This window comes from Pan paniscus, chromosome 10, assembly GCF_029289425.2.
Source record: "Pan paniscus chromosome 10, NHGRI_mPanPan1-v2.0_pri, whole genome shotgun sequence".
Classification (NCBI taxonomy): Eukaryota; Metazoa; Chordata; class Mammalia; order Primates; family Hominidae; genus Pan; species Pan paniscus.
In genome coordinates, this window is record NC_073259.2 from 67,017,875 (window position 1) to 67,040,640 (window position 22,766).

Sequence of the window (22,766 nt, forward strand, 5' to 3'; positions counted from 1 at the left end):
ATCAGCTGTTAACTTAGAAAGCTAGACTTTTATGGTGTTAACCACACACACATACAGACGCACACACACGAGCAGCTTTGGGTCTTCCAATCCTATACTTAGCACATTGTAGCACAAAGAATCTCCTTAATATATTTTTATTAAGTTAATAGGTGAATAGGAAAGGCTGTAGTGTGTTATACGGGGAAATAGACTCAGGTGTGTCTAGATATTAAAGTCGGTATATTAAGGTTACCAAGCGTGAAAGATTTTGATGGAAGAATGAAAACATCCATGTCCAGGATTTCCAGTTTCATTTCTCAGTCACTAATTTCAAGTCACCAAATAAACAAAGTGAAAATGGGTGAAACGTACTTTGAGTTACAATAAGTTTATCTTAATTCATTGACTTTTCAACTGCTCAGATGTCTTAAAATTTTTTTAAAAGTAACTTGTTATAGTAAAGAGCCACACAAATACTCATAGCAGAGGAACAATTTCTGGATTATGTCGGTGAGCTTTTTAAGGGTTTGGGGAGGATGAGAATAAAAGGGTGACTTTTTATTTTCAGTTTTTCTATCTGGATGTGTCAAATTCCTGATAACTTCTAACACTCAGCAATGGAAATTTACAAGGTGCCTGAAAGAACAAATAGAATTTTCAGACCTGGAGAAATTCTAGTAATCATCACTCTGGGATATATTATTAAAATTAGTATTTTAAAAAAGAAAACAATCTTTCAGAAAGACAGGAAGTTTAGGAGCCAAAGCCGGAGGCCCTAATACAAATCGCCCCCACCTCCCCATCCCCCCATCCCCACCTTCTTCCCCGCCCTGTTCAAACACGCCCACAGCCCAGGAAATAATGAGACCCAAGTGATCTAGCTAGATAGAAAAAGTAGTTTGCTTGGCATCTCCCAAATTATCTTGAGCAAACGATAAAATAAGAAATGTTTCAGAAGACAATTCGGCTCCCAGGCCCAAACCAAAACTCGAACCTGGTACTTTTTGTAAGTGCGGGCCAAGAAAGGGGCTGTAAAGTTAAAGAGCCGGTGGCGCCTCTGAACACACCCGGGCAGGGCGAGCAGGATGTCCTTGTCCAGGGAGACCCCTTCTCCTGGCTTTGAGGAAGGTGCTCCCTATCCCCGCGGGTTCCTCCGCCAAGCGGGACGCAGCGCCCGGCGGGTGAGAGAAAGCCCGGGCAGGAGAGCACGGAGCCGGCGACTGGACGCGAGCGCGGGGCGGGTGGAGAGCGTCTCTCCGGGTGCTGAAAAGCCGGGAACTTCCCGGGAAGCAGCGGCACTTTTCTCCCTGGAAGGTGGGTGTGGGGGTTCCAGACTGCGCACCTGCTAAACCCTCCTGGGTCCCCCGGGAGGGGTCCGCCAGATGTGCCCCTTCCCAGCCCCATTCGGGGGAGAAGGATGGGGGCGGGGGCGTGGGGGTGAGCACAGCCGGACACCGCAAGTGGGAACCTGGGGTGTCCTTCCCCGCAGCTCCCGGGTAGCCGCGCGCCGCGAACCCCGGTCCACCTGCAAGCAAGGCGGGCCGGGGGCAGAGGGCGCCGGGCTGTGCGGGGGAACCGGCCCGCGTCCCGGGATTGGGGGGGGCGGTGGAAGAGAGAGCGAGCGGGCATGCGCAGTGGGGCGGAGGAGGTGGCGATGGCCGGGGGAGGCGGGGGGACTGCTGTTTATTTGCAGCTGGGCCAACTCCGCGGCGCAGGCGGCGGCGGAGCGCGGGGAGCTCGCGGCGGGTCCAGCTGCCGCAGCACCATGCCCGAGCCCCCCTCCGGGCAGACGCCGCGCGCCGCCGGGGCCCCGGTAGGGGAGGATGCCAGACGCCCGGGAGAGGCCAGGGCAGCAGCGGCGGCGGCGGCGCGATGGTGGTGACCACCTCTGCCCGAGGCGGCGGCGGGGACCGCACACCCTCCCGGCGGCGGGGCTGCGGGCTCGCGCCGGCCGGGGCCGCGGCGCTGCTGGCCGGGGCAAGCTGCCTGTGCTACGGCCGCTCCCTGCAGGGCGAGTTCGTGCACGACGACGTGTGGGCGATCGTGAACAACCCCGACGTGCGGCCCGGCGCCCCGCTCCGCTGGGGCATCTTCACCAACGACTTCTGGGGCAAGGGCATGGCCGAGAACACCAGCCACAAGTCCTACCGGCCGCTCTGCGTCCTCACCTTCAAGTGAGTCCCTCACCTCGCGCTAGCCACCGCTGCCTCTACCCTCCGCCAGTCCCTCGGACCGGGAGAAGTTGCGGGACTGACTTGGGGGCATTTCATTTTTGCCGCCCTTTCCCTCCACGCCTCCCTCCTCTCCAGGATGTGCATGGCACTTTGCTCCGGGATCCACTGCCCGGCTAATCTGGGCTCTCGGGGCGGTTCGGGAGGCGCCGGCTGGGGAGTTGGGATCGAGTTTCTCAACTGTCTGCGCTCTCAGCGGGCTTCTCTCTCGAGGCAGGGCTGGGAGCGGGCTGGTGAAACCGCCTCCGCACCCCATCGCCTGCCGGATCGTGACCAAGTGGGACTAGCGCGGACCCAGAGGGTTCCGGAGGGGTGGCGGTGGTGGCGATGCTTCCAAGTTGAGAATTTCTCGGAGGCTGTTGGGCAGCTTTGCAGATGAGAAGTGTATCAACCCCTTAAGGGTTTCGTTCAGATGAGACGAGGCGGGAGCCTTGAGCTGACAGGGCTGCGTGGGTTCAGGAGAGGGAGCAGAAAACTCTCCGGAGCCCCCCAGCCCCCGCCTTGCACCCTTGGCTGCTCCCAGAGGCTCTCCAATCTGCCAGACTTCTCTGGATCTAGACTTTAGAAGGTGCAGAGAGAGGTAACGCAGAGCCTAGGCTTCTCCAGGGACCCTGGGGCCCCAGCCGAAATAGTTTTTCTTTTACAACCTCGGAGTCATGATTCAGCGTTTCTGGTGTGAATAAGTGTAAAGGGAACCGAGAATATGCCAGGTTTTTGAGGGGTGGAGTATTTTCTTTAATTTGAAAAGAAGCCTAGCTTCTGAGGAAAGAAGAGAAGCGCTCATTTAAGGGAAATGCTATCTTACACAATCAGGAGCTTGACTCAACCCTTTATAATGTGGCTCAGCATTGAAGCTCATTTTAACGCGCCGGTCAAAACTGTTGAAATAATATTGGTGCGCTATTATCGGCGTTTTAAGCCTTTTTTCCAATGGGTGTAATAGGAACCCGTGTTTATGGTAATGATTATTTGAGACTGGGTTGGCAGCTTGAAAAGCCTGCTCTGGCTGAGAGGCTTAGGCCTCTTGACAGGTGTCTCTGATGACTCAGAAAAGGAAACCATAGCAATCGGCAACAATTCATGGGCTTTTGACTTACGTCTTCCACTGAAAGTTTAATGTTTTTAAGGAGAGTGAGAAAATTACATATTTGACTTTGAAGAGAATATGTTATAGACATTTGTTCTCTTAGAAAGTTGTTCTCGTTTTCTACTGAAAGATAACCTTGGCTAACCTCGCTATTCAGTTTCCCAGATGTTTCTTAAAATCTCCTTGGGACAAATATAAATGTTTCACTTCTAGATTGACCTGCTTTTTCATTTATTACAGTCAGGGTTGTTGGTTAATTTAGGATGTGCAAGTTCACAGCATGAGATGTGCTTGCTATCTTTGTAACAGCCATGGAGACCATCCTGGTCACAGGTCTGAGTATTTTTCAATTAAAAAGGGCAGAGTCAAATGCCTGTGCCTACTTGCTGGAGAGTAGGGAAGGGTGTTTTCACTTCTTGACTTTCTAGAAGGTTTTCTTCTTTTTTCTCTGTCTTTTCTCTTTTTTTCTTTTTTGGGATGGGATCTCACTCTGTCCTCCAGCCTGGAGTGCAGTGGCATGATTATTGCTCACTGTAGCCTGAAACTTCTGGGCATAAGCAATTCTCCTGCCTCAGCCTCCCAAGTAGCTGGAACTACTACTGGCACATGCCGTGCATCCAGATATATTTTTAAATTTTTTTTGTAGATATGGGGTCTTCCTATGTTGTCTAGGCTGGTGTTGAACTCCTGGGCTAAGTGATCTTTAAGCCTCAGCCTCCCAGTGTGCTGGACTTGTGGGCATGAGCTACTGTACCTCACCTAAAATGTTTTATTTTTCTTCATAATGGAGACAGCAGGCACATAAGGGAGGGGTGGAGGGAGTAGACAAAGAAGTAAGACCATTGATTAAGAGGAAAATTGGCTAGGAGTTGACAGAACAAGGGCAAAGGAGAGTTGGGGGATTCAGGAGGAAGAGAGCTGAGGGACTCTTGTGGTAATCATTGATTGTAACAAGCAGCTTGGTGTCTAAGAGGCATGGCTTGCTGTATATTATATGCTACTGCCTATGAAAGATACACTCTTTTTTTGAGAAGATTGAGTTGCAAATCTAGAAGAGAAACACAGCACTAATTGGAAAGAGATAACTGCCTCTTCAGAAAGAGAATGTTAAAGTAGTCTTTCTGTCCTCACATGCATTGATTTAAATAAGACTAGACAGTTTTCTTTATAGTCACCTGAGGTGAAACTGCATCTTCTAGTGCGATAGCATGAAGCTGGAGGATATCAGTGATTTTAGAACCATACAACTCTACAGGATGGTACAAGGAAGGACAGAAAGCCGTATTTATTAACTATTCGCTATGAACCAAGCATTGGCCTAGATACTTCACATAGATTACGTCTTTATGATTTTAATTTTAGATAGTGAAAACACAATTGAAGGGGCCCTTTAAATATGTGCAAACCATTTTAACTGTATCTTAAATTATGCTTGTTTGAGCAAAAACTTTGAGATTTCAAACCCGTTTTAAAAACTTTTTTTAATGTAATTGTGCATTCCCATGCAGTTTTAAGTAATAATATAGAGATTCCTTCTACTCTATCCATTTCCCCCAGTGGTAACATCCTGTATTATTATGGTATAATATTACAACCAGGAAATTGATATTGATGCAATCTACAGCATTTAGTCAGATTTCACCCATTTTATGTGTACTTCTATTTTTTTTTATTTTACTAAGTGCGTATTTAGTTTTATGCAGCTTTATCATATGTGTAGATTTCAGAGAGTACCTCCACAGTCAAGATATGGAACAATTCCATCCCAAGGATCCTCAGTACTTCTTTATTGCAATCATGGACACCTAATCTATAACAACTGCCTAATCCATAATCCCCTCACCCAAATCTATAACAACCATGAATCTGTTCTCCATTTTTATCATTTTGCCATTTTAATACTGTTGTATAAATGGAATCACATAGTATGTAACCTGTTGAGATTGGCTTCTTGCACTCAGCATGTCTCTGGATCTTCATTCAGGCTGTTGCATGTATCCATAGTTTGTTCCTTTTTATTGCTGAGTTGTATTCCATTGTATGGATATACCACAGTTTGTATAACCATTCACCTGTTGGGGACATCTGGGTTGTTTCCAACTTTTGGCTGGGATAAAGCTGCTATAAAAATTCACTTACGGGTTTTTATGTAAACATAGATTTTTATTTCTCTGTTCTAAATGCCCAGGAGTCCAGTTGCTGGGCCATATGGTGGCTGCATGTTCATATGCTTTATATGAAGCTGCCATACTGTTTTCCAGATGTTCCTAGCTGCAGTGTCTGAGTAATCCAGTTTCTGTGCATTTCTGCCAGCACTTTGTGTTGTTGCTGTTTTTTACTGTAGCCATTTTGATAGGTATGTAGTGATATCACACCTATATATGTACCTCATTAATTTACCATTCCCTAATGGGTGAAGCTATTAAACATCTGATATTAAACCAAAGAGTTTGGTAAATGTGCCTTTGTGTCTTTTGTCCATTTTTAAGTGTTTTTTTAAATGTTGAGTATTGAAGTTCTTTATATATTATAGATACATGTACTTGTCAAGTATGTGATTGGTAAATATTTTCTCCCACTCTGTAGCTTGTCTTTTTGTCCTCACAGGACCTTTCTCAGTGCAAGACTCCAAACATATTTTTTATTAAAATGTAAGTTGATTTTTGATTCATTGAATGTATCTCACGCATACTGAGAGCTAGAAATTTCCTTAAGAATAAATGTAATTTATAGATGCATAATACTTTTTGCTATAAAGGTGGTTGCTTGTATACTAATAAATAATAAAAGTGCTTGCTTAGGTAGTAAAGATACTAATTATGTATTTTTTCAAATAAGAAATGAGCTAAAATTTGAAATGAGGAAATGGGTTACAGACCATCTACTTCTACCAGTTTTGAGGGGATGGGACAATGGAATATGAAAGCAGCTTACCAAGATGTGGTGGCTTTGCACTATGTCACTTTAGCTAAGTTGGGACTATGTTTCTTGGAATTGCCTTTGCAAGATGATCGGGGTTAGGGCTGACCATAAGAAAAATTTCTGCAAGATTTGGAAGGTGAAAGTGAAGTGGCTAAGATCACATTCAGAAGGTTGGCATAGGTTTTCTTGCTGCCAGGCCTCTTGCAGTTTGTCACAGAAATGTTGGTGAACATGCTGTTGGTTTGCAGCAGCACCCAGGCCCTCAGCTCCTCCAGTGCTCTCCAGATCTCGTCTTTCAGCTACTTGGAATCATGGTGCAGGTGTGTATGCAGCTCTGCAGGGAAGAGTGCCAGTCTTTTTGCAAGCCTCTTGCATTGTTAAAGTTGGAGCCTTAAAGGCAGTGGGAAACAGACATGTATTTTAGCTCATCCTTGTGGGTTCCATTTTGCCTTTGCTTCCCCCTACTTCAAGTCCATTCACCCTCTCTTCCAGAATGGCCCTGCTGCTCTGCTGGCTTTCAACTTGGATAATAGACACAGAAGCATCACACTTACATAGGCTATTTAACCAGCCCCAGCAATAGTAAAAGGTCAGATCCCCATAGTACATCCCTTCTTCTGAATCACTCATGGTGGCTCTGCTTTTCTAGTCAAACCCTAACTGATACAAATGACCATCTCTTTGTGTTCCTTGAAGTGAATTTAGAATTACAATGAATTTCTGTTTCCAATCAAATCTCAGATTCAGTCTTTTCATAAGATCATGCCCAAGGGCATGCAGGAATATTTTTGGACCATAGTGGTACAGAATCAAAACATCTGTGACTCTGCAGCAATAACATTTTTTTTTTTTTTGCTTCTTTTTCCTTCCCTGGCCATGACCTGTTTGTAAGCCTGAAATCAAGAGAAATGCATTAAGCTACTCTGTAGATGGTGAATTGACACAGAACCAAACTCTATGATGTCCATAACCCCTCCCTTGAAAAATGGTCCAGAATGGTTTAAAATAAACTTAGCTTTTTAATTTTATCCCCCCTCTTCTCTTGGGAAGAAGATACTGCTGAATTGTTCGCAGTGCCATTCCATTCAGTAAGCAGGTGGAAGTCTGCTTCAACAAGCAAGAACCAATGATTTTTTAATGTTAAAGATGGGGAAACTAAGCAAATGAAAGGACTTTAAACTCCTGATTCTTTCTCTGTGTGTTTAGCCTATTAGATTATATTTGCTATAATGTTTTATTTTATTAAGAGCTTCTGATGGTAATATAAACCATAAGAGTGAAAGTGGGTGGTTTAAAATGTCAGAGCCAAAAAATAGACTATCTTGATATGTGCAGCTGTAGGAATTTGCAGCATTTTAATGTTTGATCTTGAAGGTTTTTTGCAGTAGTTTGCATCTTTTAGTTACAAATAGTATGCCAACCATGAAAATAAGCACTAGCTAACCTCCATGCCCACAACCTTAAAGAAACGGTGATATGTTTCTTTTGGTTCTATTCCTTTTCATTCAACTTCTGTGGGATTTCATTTTGACACAGCCTGTTGCCACAAGGCTGATAAGTTTGTTTTCTAAGTCTATCGTAGGACACAAGTGAAGATTCTCTAGGATGTTTGACTAGATTGTCTAGGATGTTCAGTGACAGAAATAACCAAGGGGAAATGTGATTGGAGGCGAGAAAAATTTTATAAAGAAAAATGAAAAACTGCCTTTGAAAATTTTATGCCACCCTAAGGTTATCTTGGACGCTCCAAGAGGTGGAGGTTGTGATTATAATCTAGTAGGATATACTTTAGACTACAGTCTGGTAGTGTAGGAGGGACGGAAAGTGAGAGGAATGTATTTTTGGACTCATGAGGGTTTTTATAGGTGAGTCCCTGAATCAAGGCTTGGAAATCACCTTCCGAAGCAGTCTATTATTACCAACCAATGTCTTTTCTGTCTTTCTTTGGAGGCACATTCGTATTTTTCCTAACTTTGAGTATGTCATCATCTCACTTAAAGAGAGGGGTAAGGAGGTCGGGCATGGTGGCTCATGCCCTGTAATTCCAGCACTTTGGGAGACTGAGGCGGGCAGATCACTAAGTCAAGAGATCAAACCCATCCTGGCCAACATGGTGAAACCCCATCTCTACTAAAAGTACAAAAATTAGCTGGGCATGGTGGCGTGCACCTGTAGTCCCAGCCGCTCAGGAGGCTGAGGCGGGAGAATTGCTCGAACCTGGGAGGCAGAGGTTTCAGTGAGCCGAGATCGCACCACCGTACTCCAGCCTGGCAACAGAGCAAGACTCTGTTAAAAAAAATAAAAAGAGAGAGGGGGATAAGGAATGCCTGATCATGCCCACACAATGGCAGTGTTTCTTTCCCAAATAATAAGATACTGTTTCTTTTCTATGAAGTCCTGTTTGATCTGACCCCTGGCTACCTCTCTGATCCCTAGTCTACCAATCTCCACCTCATTCTCTGCACCAGCATTCCAGAGCCCTTGTTCTTTGCACAGGCCAAACCCACTGCTACCAAAGGCCTTGCATGTATTGGTGGTTCCTCCTGAATGCTTTTCCCCAGATCTGTGCAGGGCTTATGTGCTCACCACCTTTGGTTTCTGCCTAAATGTCACTTCATCCCGGAGGCCTTCCCTGGTGGCCAGGTGATCTAAAGTAGCAAACACTCCTCTGTGTTTTACCCTTATTTCCTTACCCTGCTTTGTTGATTTTTACCTCCCCTCACTACAGTGTAAACTCCGTGAGGTTTATCTCTAGCACCTAGAACTAAGCCTGGCTTGCAAAGTAGGGACTCAAGATTTATCATTGAAAGAAGGAATATTATTTGTCAATTAAAAATAAATTAATTTTTTAAAGAATGAATAAACCCTTTTTGTGACTGCTCAAATTTTTCAGGTAAATACTAAGGTAAGGCTACATGATTATAATGTAGAGAAAAAGTCTGCTTGGTTTACTTTTTCACTAATTTACCTTTGTTCTTTCTTTCTCAAAGAGAAAAGTGGAGGCAGACTAGGAATTTCCTCAGATATATACAGAGGATACCAGTGGGTTCTGTTTACTGAGAGATTCTGAAAGGGATGACTTTGAATTTCTATTGGAACTTGCTGGAACTGTAACTCTATGTAGAGAATGAAGATCTGTAGCGCTTTTGGATCTTACTCTTCTTAGGTGGCAGGTTGCAGCACAAATGGTTGGTGGATGCTTACTGCAAAGTTCAAGGTGAGAAACAGCAGCTGTACCTTCAAAACCCAGAATTATAGGGGGTTCTCACTACACTCCAATCTCAGGGTCCTAAGATTCATCCATGCCTATGCTTTCTATAAGGAATGGCCTTGTTGGATCAAATGGAGTACAAGGACCTGAAAATATGTTATCAGAGAAACTAACATGACAGTGATTTTTTTCTGGTCTTTGTGCTGGATTCTTGGGAGGAAACTTCTGATCCCTTGGAATTTCCCAAGTCAAAGGAGTTTCTTTATTATTCATGATGGACTCCTGGGATCACACCTAAGTTTATGCTAAGGAGGAGTTGACTCATGGTGGGCTCCTAGATGGTTATAGGGTGAGGGCTGGCTGTGGTGTAAAGACCAATTATATGATTAGAGGGTTGGGGCTGTGAGGCATGTGATATCACTCCTATATCTCAACCTCCTAGGAGGGAAGAGGGGCTGAAAATTGAATTGTTATGTGGTCAGTGATTTCAATCAATTGTGCCTACATACTGGGACCCCCAATAAAAACTCTGGACACTGAAGTTTGCTTGAACTTCCCTGATAGGTAATCATACCTTGATGTGCTAGGAGGGTGAAGCATCCTGAAGAAATAGAACATTTATGCTCAGGGCCCTCCTGGACCTTGTCCCATAGGTTTCTTCCTTTGACTGGTCCTGACTTGTATCCTTTATAAGAAAACTATAGCCATAAGTATAGGGGTTACTCGATTTCTCTGAGTTGTTCTAATGAATGATCGAACCTGAGGGAGTTGTGGGAGGCCCTGATTATGTAGCCAGTTGGTCAGAAGTACTGGTGGCCTGAGGAACTTGTGGCTGATGTCTGAAGTGTGAGGAGTTTTGTGGACGACTTTGCCCTCAACTGGGAGTTTTTGTTAATTCTGGGAAGTTGATGTCAGAACTGCATTACAATAAGGCACTCCACCAAACACCAAACACACATTAAAAAAAAAATGCTAAAAATTGACAGCTCAGTTAAAACTAAAATATTTGGCCTTGGTCTGTCCTAATTTTTATTATTTGCTGGCTCTCTTTTTGAGGATTTTCTTCCGGGACTTGCTACCTTCCAGATATATTTACTGATCTTCCTGCCTTCAGTTTTCTTACCCTTTCTTTGGTACAGTTATTACTCTAATAACTGTACTATTACTCTAGTACTAATGTAACAGTGACAATAACCTCCCTTCCCATGGGGCAGCTTTCCTGTGGGGCAGCTTCCTCATAGCCAGATAAGGATGTGATGCCTTGAACTCAAATCAAAGCCATGAATTTTGCTTCAGCTGCAGAGTGTCAATCTCCCCTCTGGACTGTTGTTTGCATTGGTGCCTGGGAGCTACATCATTTTGTACTTCAGATACATTAAGCAATGATGATTTGCTGATTTATTCCTGGTACTGAAAGGAATGCAGAAGAAGAGCAACCAAAATGATTGAGGGCCAAAGGGATTTTTGCCTTAGAGGAGAAATGAGAAGAACCAGATGTTGTTATTTATTGGTTGAATGATCTAAGAAGACTATGGAAACCTCTTATAAGCATTTGAGATCTGTAATGATGGCAAGAGGTTGGGAAAAAGAAAGATGAACAGTAATAGAGGAAGACAGGATAATGTGCTGTGTGCTTAGCATTGGGCTGTGGAAACCCATGCTGAAAGTGTTGGAGAACCCAACACTGGAGACACCAGAAACAGATAATAAAGGGGTACTTTTAATTTTTGGTTTTCCCTGGTTTGTATTTCTTTGGAAAAGAATGTACTCTATTCTTTGTGTTACTGCTGAGAAATCTGGGCTTTTCTGGAAAGCTGGGCAATCCTAGCAGCCTTCCCTTAAGCTTTGAAACCTGTCTCTCATTGTTCTGAGTATCACCTGACTTTGAATCACCGGGTTGCTTGGGGGCAGATCTCTGGGCCCTAATTTAGATCTGCTGCCTTGGAATATCTTGGGATGGGATCAGAGAATCAACAATTGTAGCTACCACACCAGATGATTAAGACAGTTGAGAACCACTGGGACTCATGGGGGCCCATGTTTAATGAGGTTGAGATGCGAAAAATCTCCCTGGCATAATGTAGAGAAAGAAACGCAAAGGCTTATTGAGATAAGAATGCTGGCATGTGTTTATCACATGCCACCTGCACACACACACACACACTCATGTCTCCACTGTATTCCCAGAGAGGGCCAGATGACTTTCCCTTTTTTGAGGCATTGAGAATTCCATTGGTGAAGGAGCACCTGCAACTTCAAGAAGCTCTTTGGTGGATCTCTTCTGTAGGCCAGGTGTGATGTAGGAGATGCTGCCATTGAGGTGGACTTTCTGACTTCATGGGGTGATAGGTTCCTGGAGTACCAAAGACCAAGTGGCAGAGCTTAGCTGCCAAAGACAAGGTGAATGCCTTGATCATGATGGGCCTCTGGGACACAGTGATAATCAGAAAGTTTTGACCTGCAGCGATCATTGGTGGTGGCTTATTAATCATGTTGTCCCTAGGAATGAAGTAGATGGGCAGCCCTCTAAAATTTTGCTAAAATTTATTCCAGGAAAACTCCAGCTTCAGGGCCAGGAATCAGGCTTGGGTCACCACATGTAAAGTCATGATGTCTTACCCAGTTTGCAGACCTATGCCAGTTCCTTGAGGTAGAGCCATTTGATTGACATGGAGTTGGGGTCCTCTTGAGGAAGGACTCTAGTCCTTCTCTACTGTGTGTCTCTGTTTCACAAATTCAGACTGTTACTGTTTTGTTTTGTTTTTCCTAAATCAGAGCTATTGTCAAAGAAGAAACTTAAAAGACAGTGATGGGGTTTATCTTAAGCTCCAGGCTGTGGGAGTGAGGAAGCAGAGGGCAGCCAACAACTCTTTCTTCTCTCTTTCTCTCCACCCCACAACCCCCTTTGGTGCCAGATTTTGTGACCCCATGCCCTTTCCTGGGAAGGGATATGGCAGGCTGCAAACCAGCTTATCTGAGAACTCATGGCCTTACATTTCTGGGAAGTTTTACAGGAAGGCAGAGGGAGTTCAGATGGAGAAGGGGCGATTTGGGTTCATGTTTGTGGAACTCTGGAAGGTTTTCAGATAGTGAGAGATGGCTATTAAGATTATTTCAGAAAATATTATTTTATTTCCTACTGCTTGGCCTAGTTTTAAATGAAGAATGAAGGCTACACCAAATAAAATGAGAGATTCTTGAAGTCAAAGGGAAAGATGATCTTTTCCAATTGCAACTTAATGTAAGTTCAGTAAATTTTCATTTAGAATCTATTGTATGCTGAGTGAGTTGGATACAATGACAAAAAGAAATTAGTTTCCTATAGTGTATGAAAAACGTTTGAGGAGTATAGTTAATGAGTTTTTAAAAAAATTGGTTAAATACTTTCAAAGGGGTACATTCAGGGTGATATAGAACCTGAGATGTTCTTTTTAGATGGTATTTCATGTGGGTTGTCATTATACTTCTTTGTGGACATTTCTGGTTATCCAAGCAACTGATATAATTTTAAATCTTTAAATGTGTACTAGCTTCAGTGTTACTTCCTACTTTGAGCTGAAGCCTGCCTCTCAGTACTTTGCATATTAAAAGTTGAAAATTGCTAAAAGGGTCAGGCTGATCTTAGAGTGAGTGAAGTGAGCTGGATGTGAGGTTATGTTGTAATACTTTGCATTTCAGGTACATGGGAATATTCTCCTCTTCCAGAAATATGCTTTCTCCCATTTTTCTTCAAGCAGTCATTTTGACTGTCTTATTGCCCATGTGTGATAGTCATGCAGGCTCAAGAAATATTTCACTTTCCTCTTTATCGTACACAAAAAAATTGTGTGCATAATGATAAATGAATGCCTTCAGGTTAGGAATATGATAGGAATTGGTAGAGACTATGGCAAATTGTGAGCCCTTGTCCTCTCGAGATGGGCACACAGATATTTCCATGCAGCCGTGTAGGCCCAGAGTTGTCAGGTCTTCTAATATTTCAAGAGAAGCTGGAAATTTTTATATGAAGCCACCAGTTTTTAAAACCCTGGTAAATAAAAAAAAAAGTATGAAAGTAAAACAGAACAACCTGCAGGCTAAACCTAGCCTTTGGGAAGACAGTTTGCAACATCTTGATTGGATTGTAGTTTCCCCTTAGGGAGCTACTTAGAATAAATGCATTCCTTTAGTATTGCTTTTCATTCATCCATTCATGTTTATTCATTCATCTGAATGCCTATTGTATGATAATCATGAATGAGGCATTGTGCTAGACACTGTGGATGTAGCCATAAATATGGCAAAGATCTTTTCCCCTGGAGAACTTGGCATTATTTCTGTCATCTTTCTCTAGGCTGAGCATCTTCCATTTCCTCAAAGCTACATTCAAGAGGCATCATTTCTGAGGGTCTTCCCTCCCCTCTTAGCATCCTGAAGTTCTCCTGTGAAGGTGCTCTGTGTTTAAAAAGCCCTCTGACTGTCTGCTGCCCCACTTTGGATACCACCTATCTTGCCTCTCCCATCCTCAGGTAGAATACCTCCCTCTTCCCCTTGTCTGCACCTGGTAAGTTCTCCCACTGCCAGAATTCCTTAACATTTAATTAGCTGTTTAATTACCTTGCCTGCTCCTACTATGCTATTAACTCTTTGGAAACAGATGCCATGTCTTACTTCTTTTTGTATCTCTGGGCCCTGAATCATATCTGACATGTAGTATGTGCTTAATAAATACCTGATTGTGTAAATTGAAATGAAAAATTGTTTGATTTGTGCAGTTCCCTGTCTGTCTGATTTGGTCTGTTTTGATAACTGACACACGTTAACTCTGTGTACATAGGGCAATAACCTATGTACAGTTTTATTCTAGATTGCAAGTATTTTGTTGTCTTTTATATCCCCATGTGAGCCTTTATTCTTACCACTATTCTGTCTAATCCTGTTAGAATTAGCTAACAATTTCAGCCATTTAAACTCTGTGAATGTCAGTTAGTTCTTCTGGTACATTAACTCTCCTTTCCAGATAAAGGCATTTTGTATCTTGATAAGTATACACTGTATAGTTTCATTAAACCTTTGATAAAAATATTGGACAGAACAGAGGTAATATCAGAACCCTGTGACATACACTGGAGATCTCAGTCCAAGGAGACATTGATTTATTATTCACTACTCTTGGTGTTTGCTAAAAATCTATCTTAGGCTGTCTTGTTTGCAGGGAGATTTTGAGAGATTTTGATGAATGCCTTTGTTAAAATAAAGATGTGATGCATGCATCACATCCCCTTTTCTATTAAATTATGAGGTTAATCAGTGAACCCCCTTTTTGTGAACCCATATTATCTCCCAGAATCAGAACTTCTTTTCTCTGTGATCACATGTAGAATACGCTAGAAGCTTTCGTTAGCATTTTGTCTCAAGCTCACTTGTCTGTCATTTGGACAATTCACTCTCCATCTTTTTAGATATTTTAAAAATATTCCTAACTCCAGATTCAGGGTGATTTCTTAAAGCTTAGATTCACCAATGTTAGCTTCCAGGTAAGGGACTTTCACAGCATTATGTCATTACTGCGGGGACTCCTCATTCAGCAATTTATTTTATATTTTGGGATCTAATTGAATTCACTTCATACACCAGGCATTCTTGTGTGTACGTTTTTAAGCTTCTGATGCATGAACGATATCTTGTGCAAGCGTGTTTTTTCTATAACCCCACAGATGGAATTAGGTGCATTAGGGCCTGTTATTAAATTTAAGCCAACCGTCAGAAGTCTCTCTATTCTGCATGTCTGTCTTACAGAAGTATTTTTTCAGATTTTGACTAAGTTCAAGAAATAACATGGATAACGCTTGGACATTTTCAGATATGATGCATATGAACCGCAAAGGTGATTCATGCCTACCATTTTATACTGCTTTTGGAAGGAGAAAGGAATATGTGTTAAATACCTGATAAGAGTATAAGTAACATAGTAATAATGCCATCTTTAATGATGCTTTTCAGTTTTTGAATGGTTGAATAATAAATACAAAAATAAGCCTTTTTTTCTTTTTAAAGAAATGGTGCTATTATTTGTGATCCAAATTTATTATCTAAATTTTAGGGTCCATGGGAATAGTCAAATTTATCAAGGATTTGGCTTGTTAGATGTCTTGCCTTTCTCACTATTGCCATTTTTACCATTTACACTGTGAGATGCATTCTTGTACATTCACTCTAACATCTTTTATATGTATATGTACATATATGTGTATTTGTATATATACTTATGTATATATAGTTTATATATATTTTATACAAACTTTTCTTGTTACTTCTTTATGGAAAATTCCTGGAAGTGGAATTTTCAGTCAAAAGTGCATACGTTTTAAAGCCTCCAATGCATGTTGCCAACCAAGAGACCTTCCAACTTGGACACCTACCGATCAGATGTGAGATTGCCTGTTTTCTCTCATCCTTGTCAGTGGTGTGAATGAATTTTAAATGAATGGCTTAGTGTGGAAAGCTCAGCCTGCTGAAGTGGAATGCAGTGTAAAATCAGTCTCAGAGGGGTGGACTCTTAGGGAACTGCATCCAAGTTCTCCAAGGACCTGGACTTGGTCTTGACCTTCCTTAACAATTATACCATCCCAAGCTTTCTGACTTCAGGCAGCTCTGCTGCCTCGTGTGTGTTTCTATACAGGAATGGCATGCTGGTCTCCCCGCTTTGTTGGACCTGTGAGTTCTCTAGTTCGCTGCCTATTCCTTTTTCCCTCTGGATGGGCAATTTCCCACCAGGCTCCTGTATTGAGGATGCTGGGGTGTGTGCAGACTCATGAGTCTGCCAGCATACAGCTGAGTCAAATCTTGCATCAGAGCCCTGGAGTTGGATCCAATACAACAGTTTAGTTTTCTAGGCTTAGTTAAGACTCTGATTACTTCAGTGGGAGTGAAAATGGAGTTTATTAGTAACTATGACATTTGCATTCATATGTCCAAATAAATCTTGAGATGTTAAAATTCTGTAGGTTAAAGCTGTGCATGAATTACGTCAATTATTTAGAATACGCGTATGTCATCTCTAAAGCTGACTTTTTCATTCTTAGTTGTTTTGGCAAAGAGGAGCTGTTTCTATAAGAGAAGCAGATCAAAGGCCTGAGAATTGAAGACCTGGGATTGCTGTTTTGGTAAAATTGACTAGAATACAGACAACTGTAGGCAGTACCACTTAGGGTGTCAGTGCTCCCTGGAAAGAACCATACCCTGTGCAAGTGTATTTTTTCTGTAACCCCACAGAATCAATTGGGTGTATTATGTCCTGTTATTAAATTTAAGGCAACCTTCAGAAGTCTGTCTATTCTGCATTTCTGTCTCATGAAAGTATTTTTTTAAGATGTTGAACAATTGGTTTTCCTTCCCTTTGTGATTCTCTTTTAGTTGCTTTGTCACAGTCTTAGAAATCAGATACTGAGATCTGTGGGAATTTATGTTAAAAACATTTAATTCACATTCTGGAACATGATGCTTTTGCTCATCTTTTCATTTCAGCTGCAACTGGTAATAGCCTGTAGGTTCCCTAAAGCTTCCTTTGTGGGGTGGTAATTAGGTGATGCTTCCAGGTGCATAATCTAGAAACCTGGTTCCTGGTGGCACCATGGGTGAGAGAACACATTCATGCTTCATATGTCCCAACTGTGACTATAATCGTAGTTTCATGGTTTCTGTTCATCTCCGGTGTATGTGGCTCTGACCCATGGCCCTTTGGACTTCCCTTTCAACACTCAGTTGCTTGGGAAGAGCCAGCAATGAAAATAAGAATATTAAGGGGGCGTATTTGCATTAGCCATGGAGTGATGGAAAAACAGGCTCAGCACCTGTTTGCTTGCCTTCTCAGTGAGACCAAAGTTCCCTGAAATAATATCGTATTGTATATGCATGGATTTCTGCACATGGGACAATTCTGAAATAGGAAAAATGTGATACATTCCCAAGGCTAAAAAATAACCCAATGTTGGGAATCATTTAAGAATCATTAATCTAATAGCTTATCTTTTTAAATGATGGATTCCGTCTGCATTCCTTGTGTTTATGTTGAGTTTGTAGCTAATGCAGTTTTTTTCTTTTTTCTTTTTTTTTACAGGCTAAACATATTTTTGACTGGTATGAACCCATTCTACTTTCATGCAGTAAATATAATTTTACACTGCTTAGTGACTCTTGTGCTGATGTACACCTGTGATAAAACTGTCTTCAAGAATCGTGGACTTGCTTTTGTAACGGCATTGCTTTTTGCTGTACATCCTATTCATACTGAGGCGGTAAGTGTAATTGGATCTCAGTGAAATAACGAATATGAATATGTGTGTGTATGTATACATGTATACGTGTATACACACACATATATATACATGTAAATATGTGTTTATATGTAGATATGTGTGTGTATAAAGATATATACATGTAAACTAAGCTGATCTTTTTTCCTTTTCAAAAACATGTGAGTTCACTGTATTAAAGTGTTTGTCTTTATATATAAAGCATTTTGGTTGACAACTTTTCCTTTTGAATGTTCAAATTGGTTTTATTGCACCTCCTGGATTTAACTGCTTTTCTAAATAACCGCTGTTATTATTACGGGTAGTAATGAATGGCCACAGTTTGTTCAGTTTTGTATTTGCAGATAATTTAAGTCCTAATGTGTTTTAAGCAGCAAGGGCCATTCGAGACACTTAGCATGCTGAGTCATTGTTCCTGCTCCACATTTGTATTTTATCTTTTCTCACCCTGTTATATTTTATAATGTTTATTACGCAGAACTGTAAGTGCTGGGGAAGGACTATAAAAAATTAGACTGACATTCTTCAAGTTAGAAAGACAGACTTAGGAGCCTTACATACTGTTTGTTTCCCAAGTTACTTAATAGGAAGGGTAGTTATTGTGTGGGTGATGAAAAATTTATTTAAAAAGTATTGGCTGGATGTGGTGGCTCACGCCTGTAATCCCAGCACTTTGGGAGGCTGAGACAGGCAGATCACTTGAGGTCAGGAGTTCAAGACCAGCCTGGCCAACGTGGTGAATCCCCATGTCTACTAAAATTACAAAAAAACTTAGCCAGGTGCGGTGGCGGGTGCCTGTAATTCCAGCTACTTGGGAAGCTGAGGCAGGAGAATCACTTGAACCCAGGAGGTGGAGGTTGCAGTGAGCCAAGATTGCACCATTGTACTCCAGCCTGGGCAACAGAGTGAGACTCTATCTCAAAAAAAAAAAAAAAAGTATTGATAGCTATGGCCCTTTTTAAAATATTTATTTAATCATTCCATGAATCAGATGGCATTTTTAAGCTGCTTTGTTTCCCAGCTCAGTAAATACAGCTGGTTTGTTTGATGTGCATGGCTAGGGGTAGATGAAAACTTGATGAGAGGTCCATGGGCACCACAGTTTTACAAGACTCTTTTCCAGAGTTTCAGCTTGCATCTCTTCGGACGCTTCCCTGAAGCTGATCTGCCTGAGTACACACCTGCAGTAAAGATGTCATGGTGGTTCCCTTCTCCCTCCTCCATTTCTCAGTTGCCCTTTGCTCATTTTAACAAAGTTAAGGAATACCTTGTGTACACCAGCATCTTACTATGCCCCAGGTGTACAAGCCTCTGAGGTACCTTACAAAGGAATAGTCTGATATATCAGTGTCAGCAAGGCATCCTCCGATTAAGGCATCACAAACCCAAAGGAGGGCTTCACATCTCTCCCTGTCTAACACGTATCTCTATGAAGAATATAACATGGCCTTAGAAGTAAGGTATGGTGGCCTGCGTTGCTGTTCTGAATTCAGAAGTGACATAGTTGTCATGGGGATGCATAATAGTATGTTTATTTGAATGGACACAAGAAGTCTGATCTGACCAGTTGGTTTGATGATGAGGACTGGTTTGCCAGTTAGGCTCTACGATGGGCATTTTCCACCAACAAAATTCTAAATCTGTAAGCTCAAAGTTTTGACAAAAATATATTTTGATTGGGTGATGAAGAAAGACCACTTTATAAACAAATTACATTGTGAAAGGTCATTTTCCCAACTCTTTGTGAGTATTTTAGACTGAGCAAGGTGCCTTTAAGTGGATGAGTATGAGGCATAACTAATAGTCCTTTGGTGAGTCTCAGTAAAGCTTTTCTGCTGTACTTAAAAGAAATTGTGACAGTAAATGACTGTAATGACAGGTAACTCTAATGATGGCTATGTTTAAATTCTTTGCTTTCAACCAAATTAAAGGAGGACTTGATTGCATTGTCAGTTGGTAGATCATTAAAAATTATGTAAAGTGATAGATCATTATGTGATATTTGCCAATAACTTGGAGTTCAAAGAATAAAGTCATTGCTGTAACAGGTCTACTTCCATTTTCACTTATTTATGTGAACATCCTATGAAGATGAAAGCTAGGAATAGTTGGTACCTGCTGTCATAGTCTAACAAAAGGTAAGATTCAGCCACAGACAACTGAACTTACTGAAAATAAATCTGTTATACCTAGATTATTAAGAGGTGATTTTTTATATTTATTAATTATTTATCATTTTCTGTTTTATTTATGATATATCAAATATCTGTGAATTAACAATAATTGGAATAGTAATACAAAATTTAAATTTTAACACTTAGAGGCTTATGGTCAAAAGAAATTTGAAATATAGATTTAATTGTATATTTTTTATTATAGGGAGAAGGATGATAAATACAATAGTTTTAAGCATAACTATGTAATTTACAAAAATGAGGGGGAAATACAATGAAAGTATGAGTTCAAGGAGAAAGGGTATGAAGTGTTTACCAGTTAAAGAAGAGCCTATTCATGTTTAGGTAAATGGAAGATGATGAGCTTCAAGTTGCTATAGTGTTCAAATGACATTTGGTAAATTTAATACAGGAACATTATGGCCTGATTTTGAAATGTCGATATCTACAATGCATAGGAAGTTAGATCCTTTCAAGTATTTAAAATTATGATGAAAAATTTTTGATATGAATTGAAAAAAATAAGAGAGATACTTAAGTTTTTAATGTTCTTTTTGGATAAAATATGAAGAAAAATAATCAAAGACTACTACTACTAGACATATAGAATATGTGATGCTGGGCCAATGGCATGTTTTACTATAAAACCATAGACAGCATTTTATTTCTGACAAATAATTCTTCTTGTACAATTGGAAATCTGTGCTTAGAGCATATTGGGGACAACTACTGCGTGAAAGAACAAATGAGTAGGGCAATAACAGTTTCAATTCAGAGGTATCAGAGAGAGAGTGCATAAAACACAGGCAGCCTGTGGCAGTATGATCAGGAACTGGTTAAGGTTGGTTCCTAAGAAAAGAGGAAAATCCTATTAGCAAAATGACCTTAAAAAAAGTTGCAACGAGCTTTTGTACTGATTGAAAAAATCCATAGTAACACAGTGAAAGGGACAGAGGAGTCTGAGAGCTGGGTAGTTATTTAGGGAAGGATGTTAGGGAGGATGCTTACATTCATAAGGTTCTGAGGGAAGTGTAAGAAGGAGGCAGAGAAATTTAGCCTACAAAACAATTTACATGACAAAGTAAAATTGGGGGACTTATTATTTATTCATGGATTTCAATTCAAGTTTCTAAGTAGGAGGAGGACAGAGAAATAGAAAAAGAGATGTACTTTCCAGAAGATATAGAGATAAATTATTAATATTACTATTTGAGACAGGGTCTCACCCTGTAGCCCAGACTGGGGTACAATGGCATGATCATAGCTTGCTGCAACCCCCATCTCCTGGGCTCAAGCAATCCTCCCACCTCAGTCTCCCCAGTAGCTATGACATTAATGGAACTCATTCTTGCAGATAAAATAAATATCAATAGCCTTATACATATAGTATACTTTATACAAATATTATTGGTGGTATTCCAAAGACAAGTTTCTATAGCAAATTAACTCCTAATTTGAAATTTCTGCCTGTGATTGTGTTAACCTTGCTAGAGGATCTGAGGATCTGCTGTTACATTATTTGAATTCTATCCAATTATGTTCACTGATGTTTCTCCTTCCAGTGTTTGAATATTTGTTAGAGGCTGCAGTTCCCAGGTTATAGCCACCATGTTGGTAATGGAAACCTGTAGTTTGAGGCTAAAATACATGCTGGCCATTTGCATATATTTTTCACTAACCATGAACTGACCAGTTGCTTTTGTACTTTCCAGCATCCTACAATTCAGCCTACATTGTCATAAAATCAACTGGCTCCAGTTTAATGTTCCATCTTTGCTTTCCATTGCCCCTCCTCACTTCTTTATTTACTCCATGCTCTTCATCACCTTAGGTCTCCCCTTCCAGAAGCACACCATGTATCTCCAGACCTCTCTTTCTCTGCCATTCTTGTATCCTCCACCTGGAAAGCATTTTTGTTCCTTCCTAGGCCTAGGCTGAGCATTCCCTCACCTTGAGCTTCCTCTCGCCTTGAGCTTCCTGAAATCCTCCTTGTCTATGTTTAAGTCACAGTTTACATGGCCAGACCTATGAAGCCTTCCTAGATCCTACAGTAAAAATTAATCTCTTCAGTCTTCTCTTGGTAATGGTTTCTCCTCTTATGATGCATGCAGTTTCCTTGTGTGCTATTTAATACCCTCTTTTGACTCCCCACCAGATGTTAAACACCTTGAGGCTGATTATATGTTTCCAACTGGCACAGGATCTAGCTAAGAGGAAGCACTTGGAAAATGTTTGTTAACTGGAGTTAAACACACACTTACTGAACATGACAATATTGACTAGTTGAATCACAATGAATGGCTGGTCTAGACATACAGTAGTTAATGACTATTATAGCACCTGTTTTTAGATATCTAGCCTTTTGCCCCAAATACCTCAGTTCAACAGGGGTATAGAATAGGTGTTCAATGCATGCTTAGTGGTTTGGACTGGCAAGAGAGCCTATCAATGTTACACGAATATTTCAACACCCTCTTTGAGCTTCTCCTGCAAGGGACACTACATTTTTTATATCTGGGCACATCCAGCTGGCACAGTCTGCCGTTGTCTCTTCCAAACTGGCTGCAATGCAAGAAGCCAGGCTGCAGGACGCCTTTAACACATTAGTTAAGCTTGTCTAGCTTGTGATTGCCTCATTCCAACTTGCTACACCCAGTAACAGCTTGCAAGTCTTGCTGTTGGCTACATCAGTTGTGCTGTGATGAGTGCCCTTCTCGGTCCAGATGCTTAGGCTTATCTCAAGACTGTTGCTAGAGAGCTAGGCTCTCTGTTTAACCTTCAGGAAGACTTGCAGGTGATGCTGAGCTAAATGCTCAAGGAGGTGGTAGTGTAGTCTGAGCAGATCTGGGCTTACAGGTGACCTGT

General features: G+C 41.4%; 1 protein-coding gene across 5 annotated transcripts in view; it reads left to right on the plus strand.

The window, feature by feature from the left end:
• Positions 1 to 1,662: 1,662 nt before the first annotated feature.
• The window catches only part of TMTC1 (transmembrane O-mannosyltransferase targeting cadherins 1), a 282,903-nt gene continuing 261,799 nt past the window's right edge, over positions 1,663 to 22,766 (plus strand). For 2 of the 5 annotated variants that reach the window (XM_008954264.5, XM_008954265.6), the window contains exons 1-2: positions 1,663 to 2,156; positions 17,532 to 17,709. In XM_008954264.5, coding sequence (XP_008952512.2) covers positions 1,855 to 2,156; positions 17,532 to 17,709 — 480 coding nt within the window. In that variant the 5' untranslated portion in view covers positions 1,663 to 1,854. The remainder of the gene's footprint in view (positions 2,157 to 17,531; positions 17,710 to 22,766) is intronic. The other 3 variants (XM_008954263.4, XM_034936102.3, XM_034936104.3) reach the window with 3 other exon arrangements.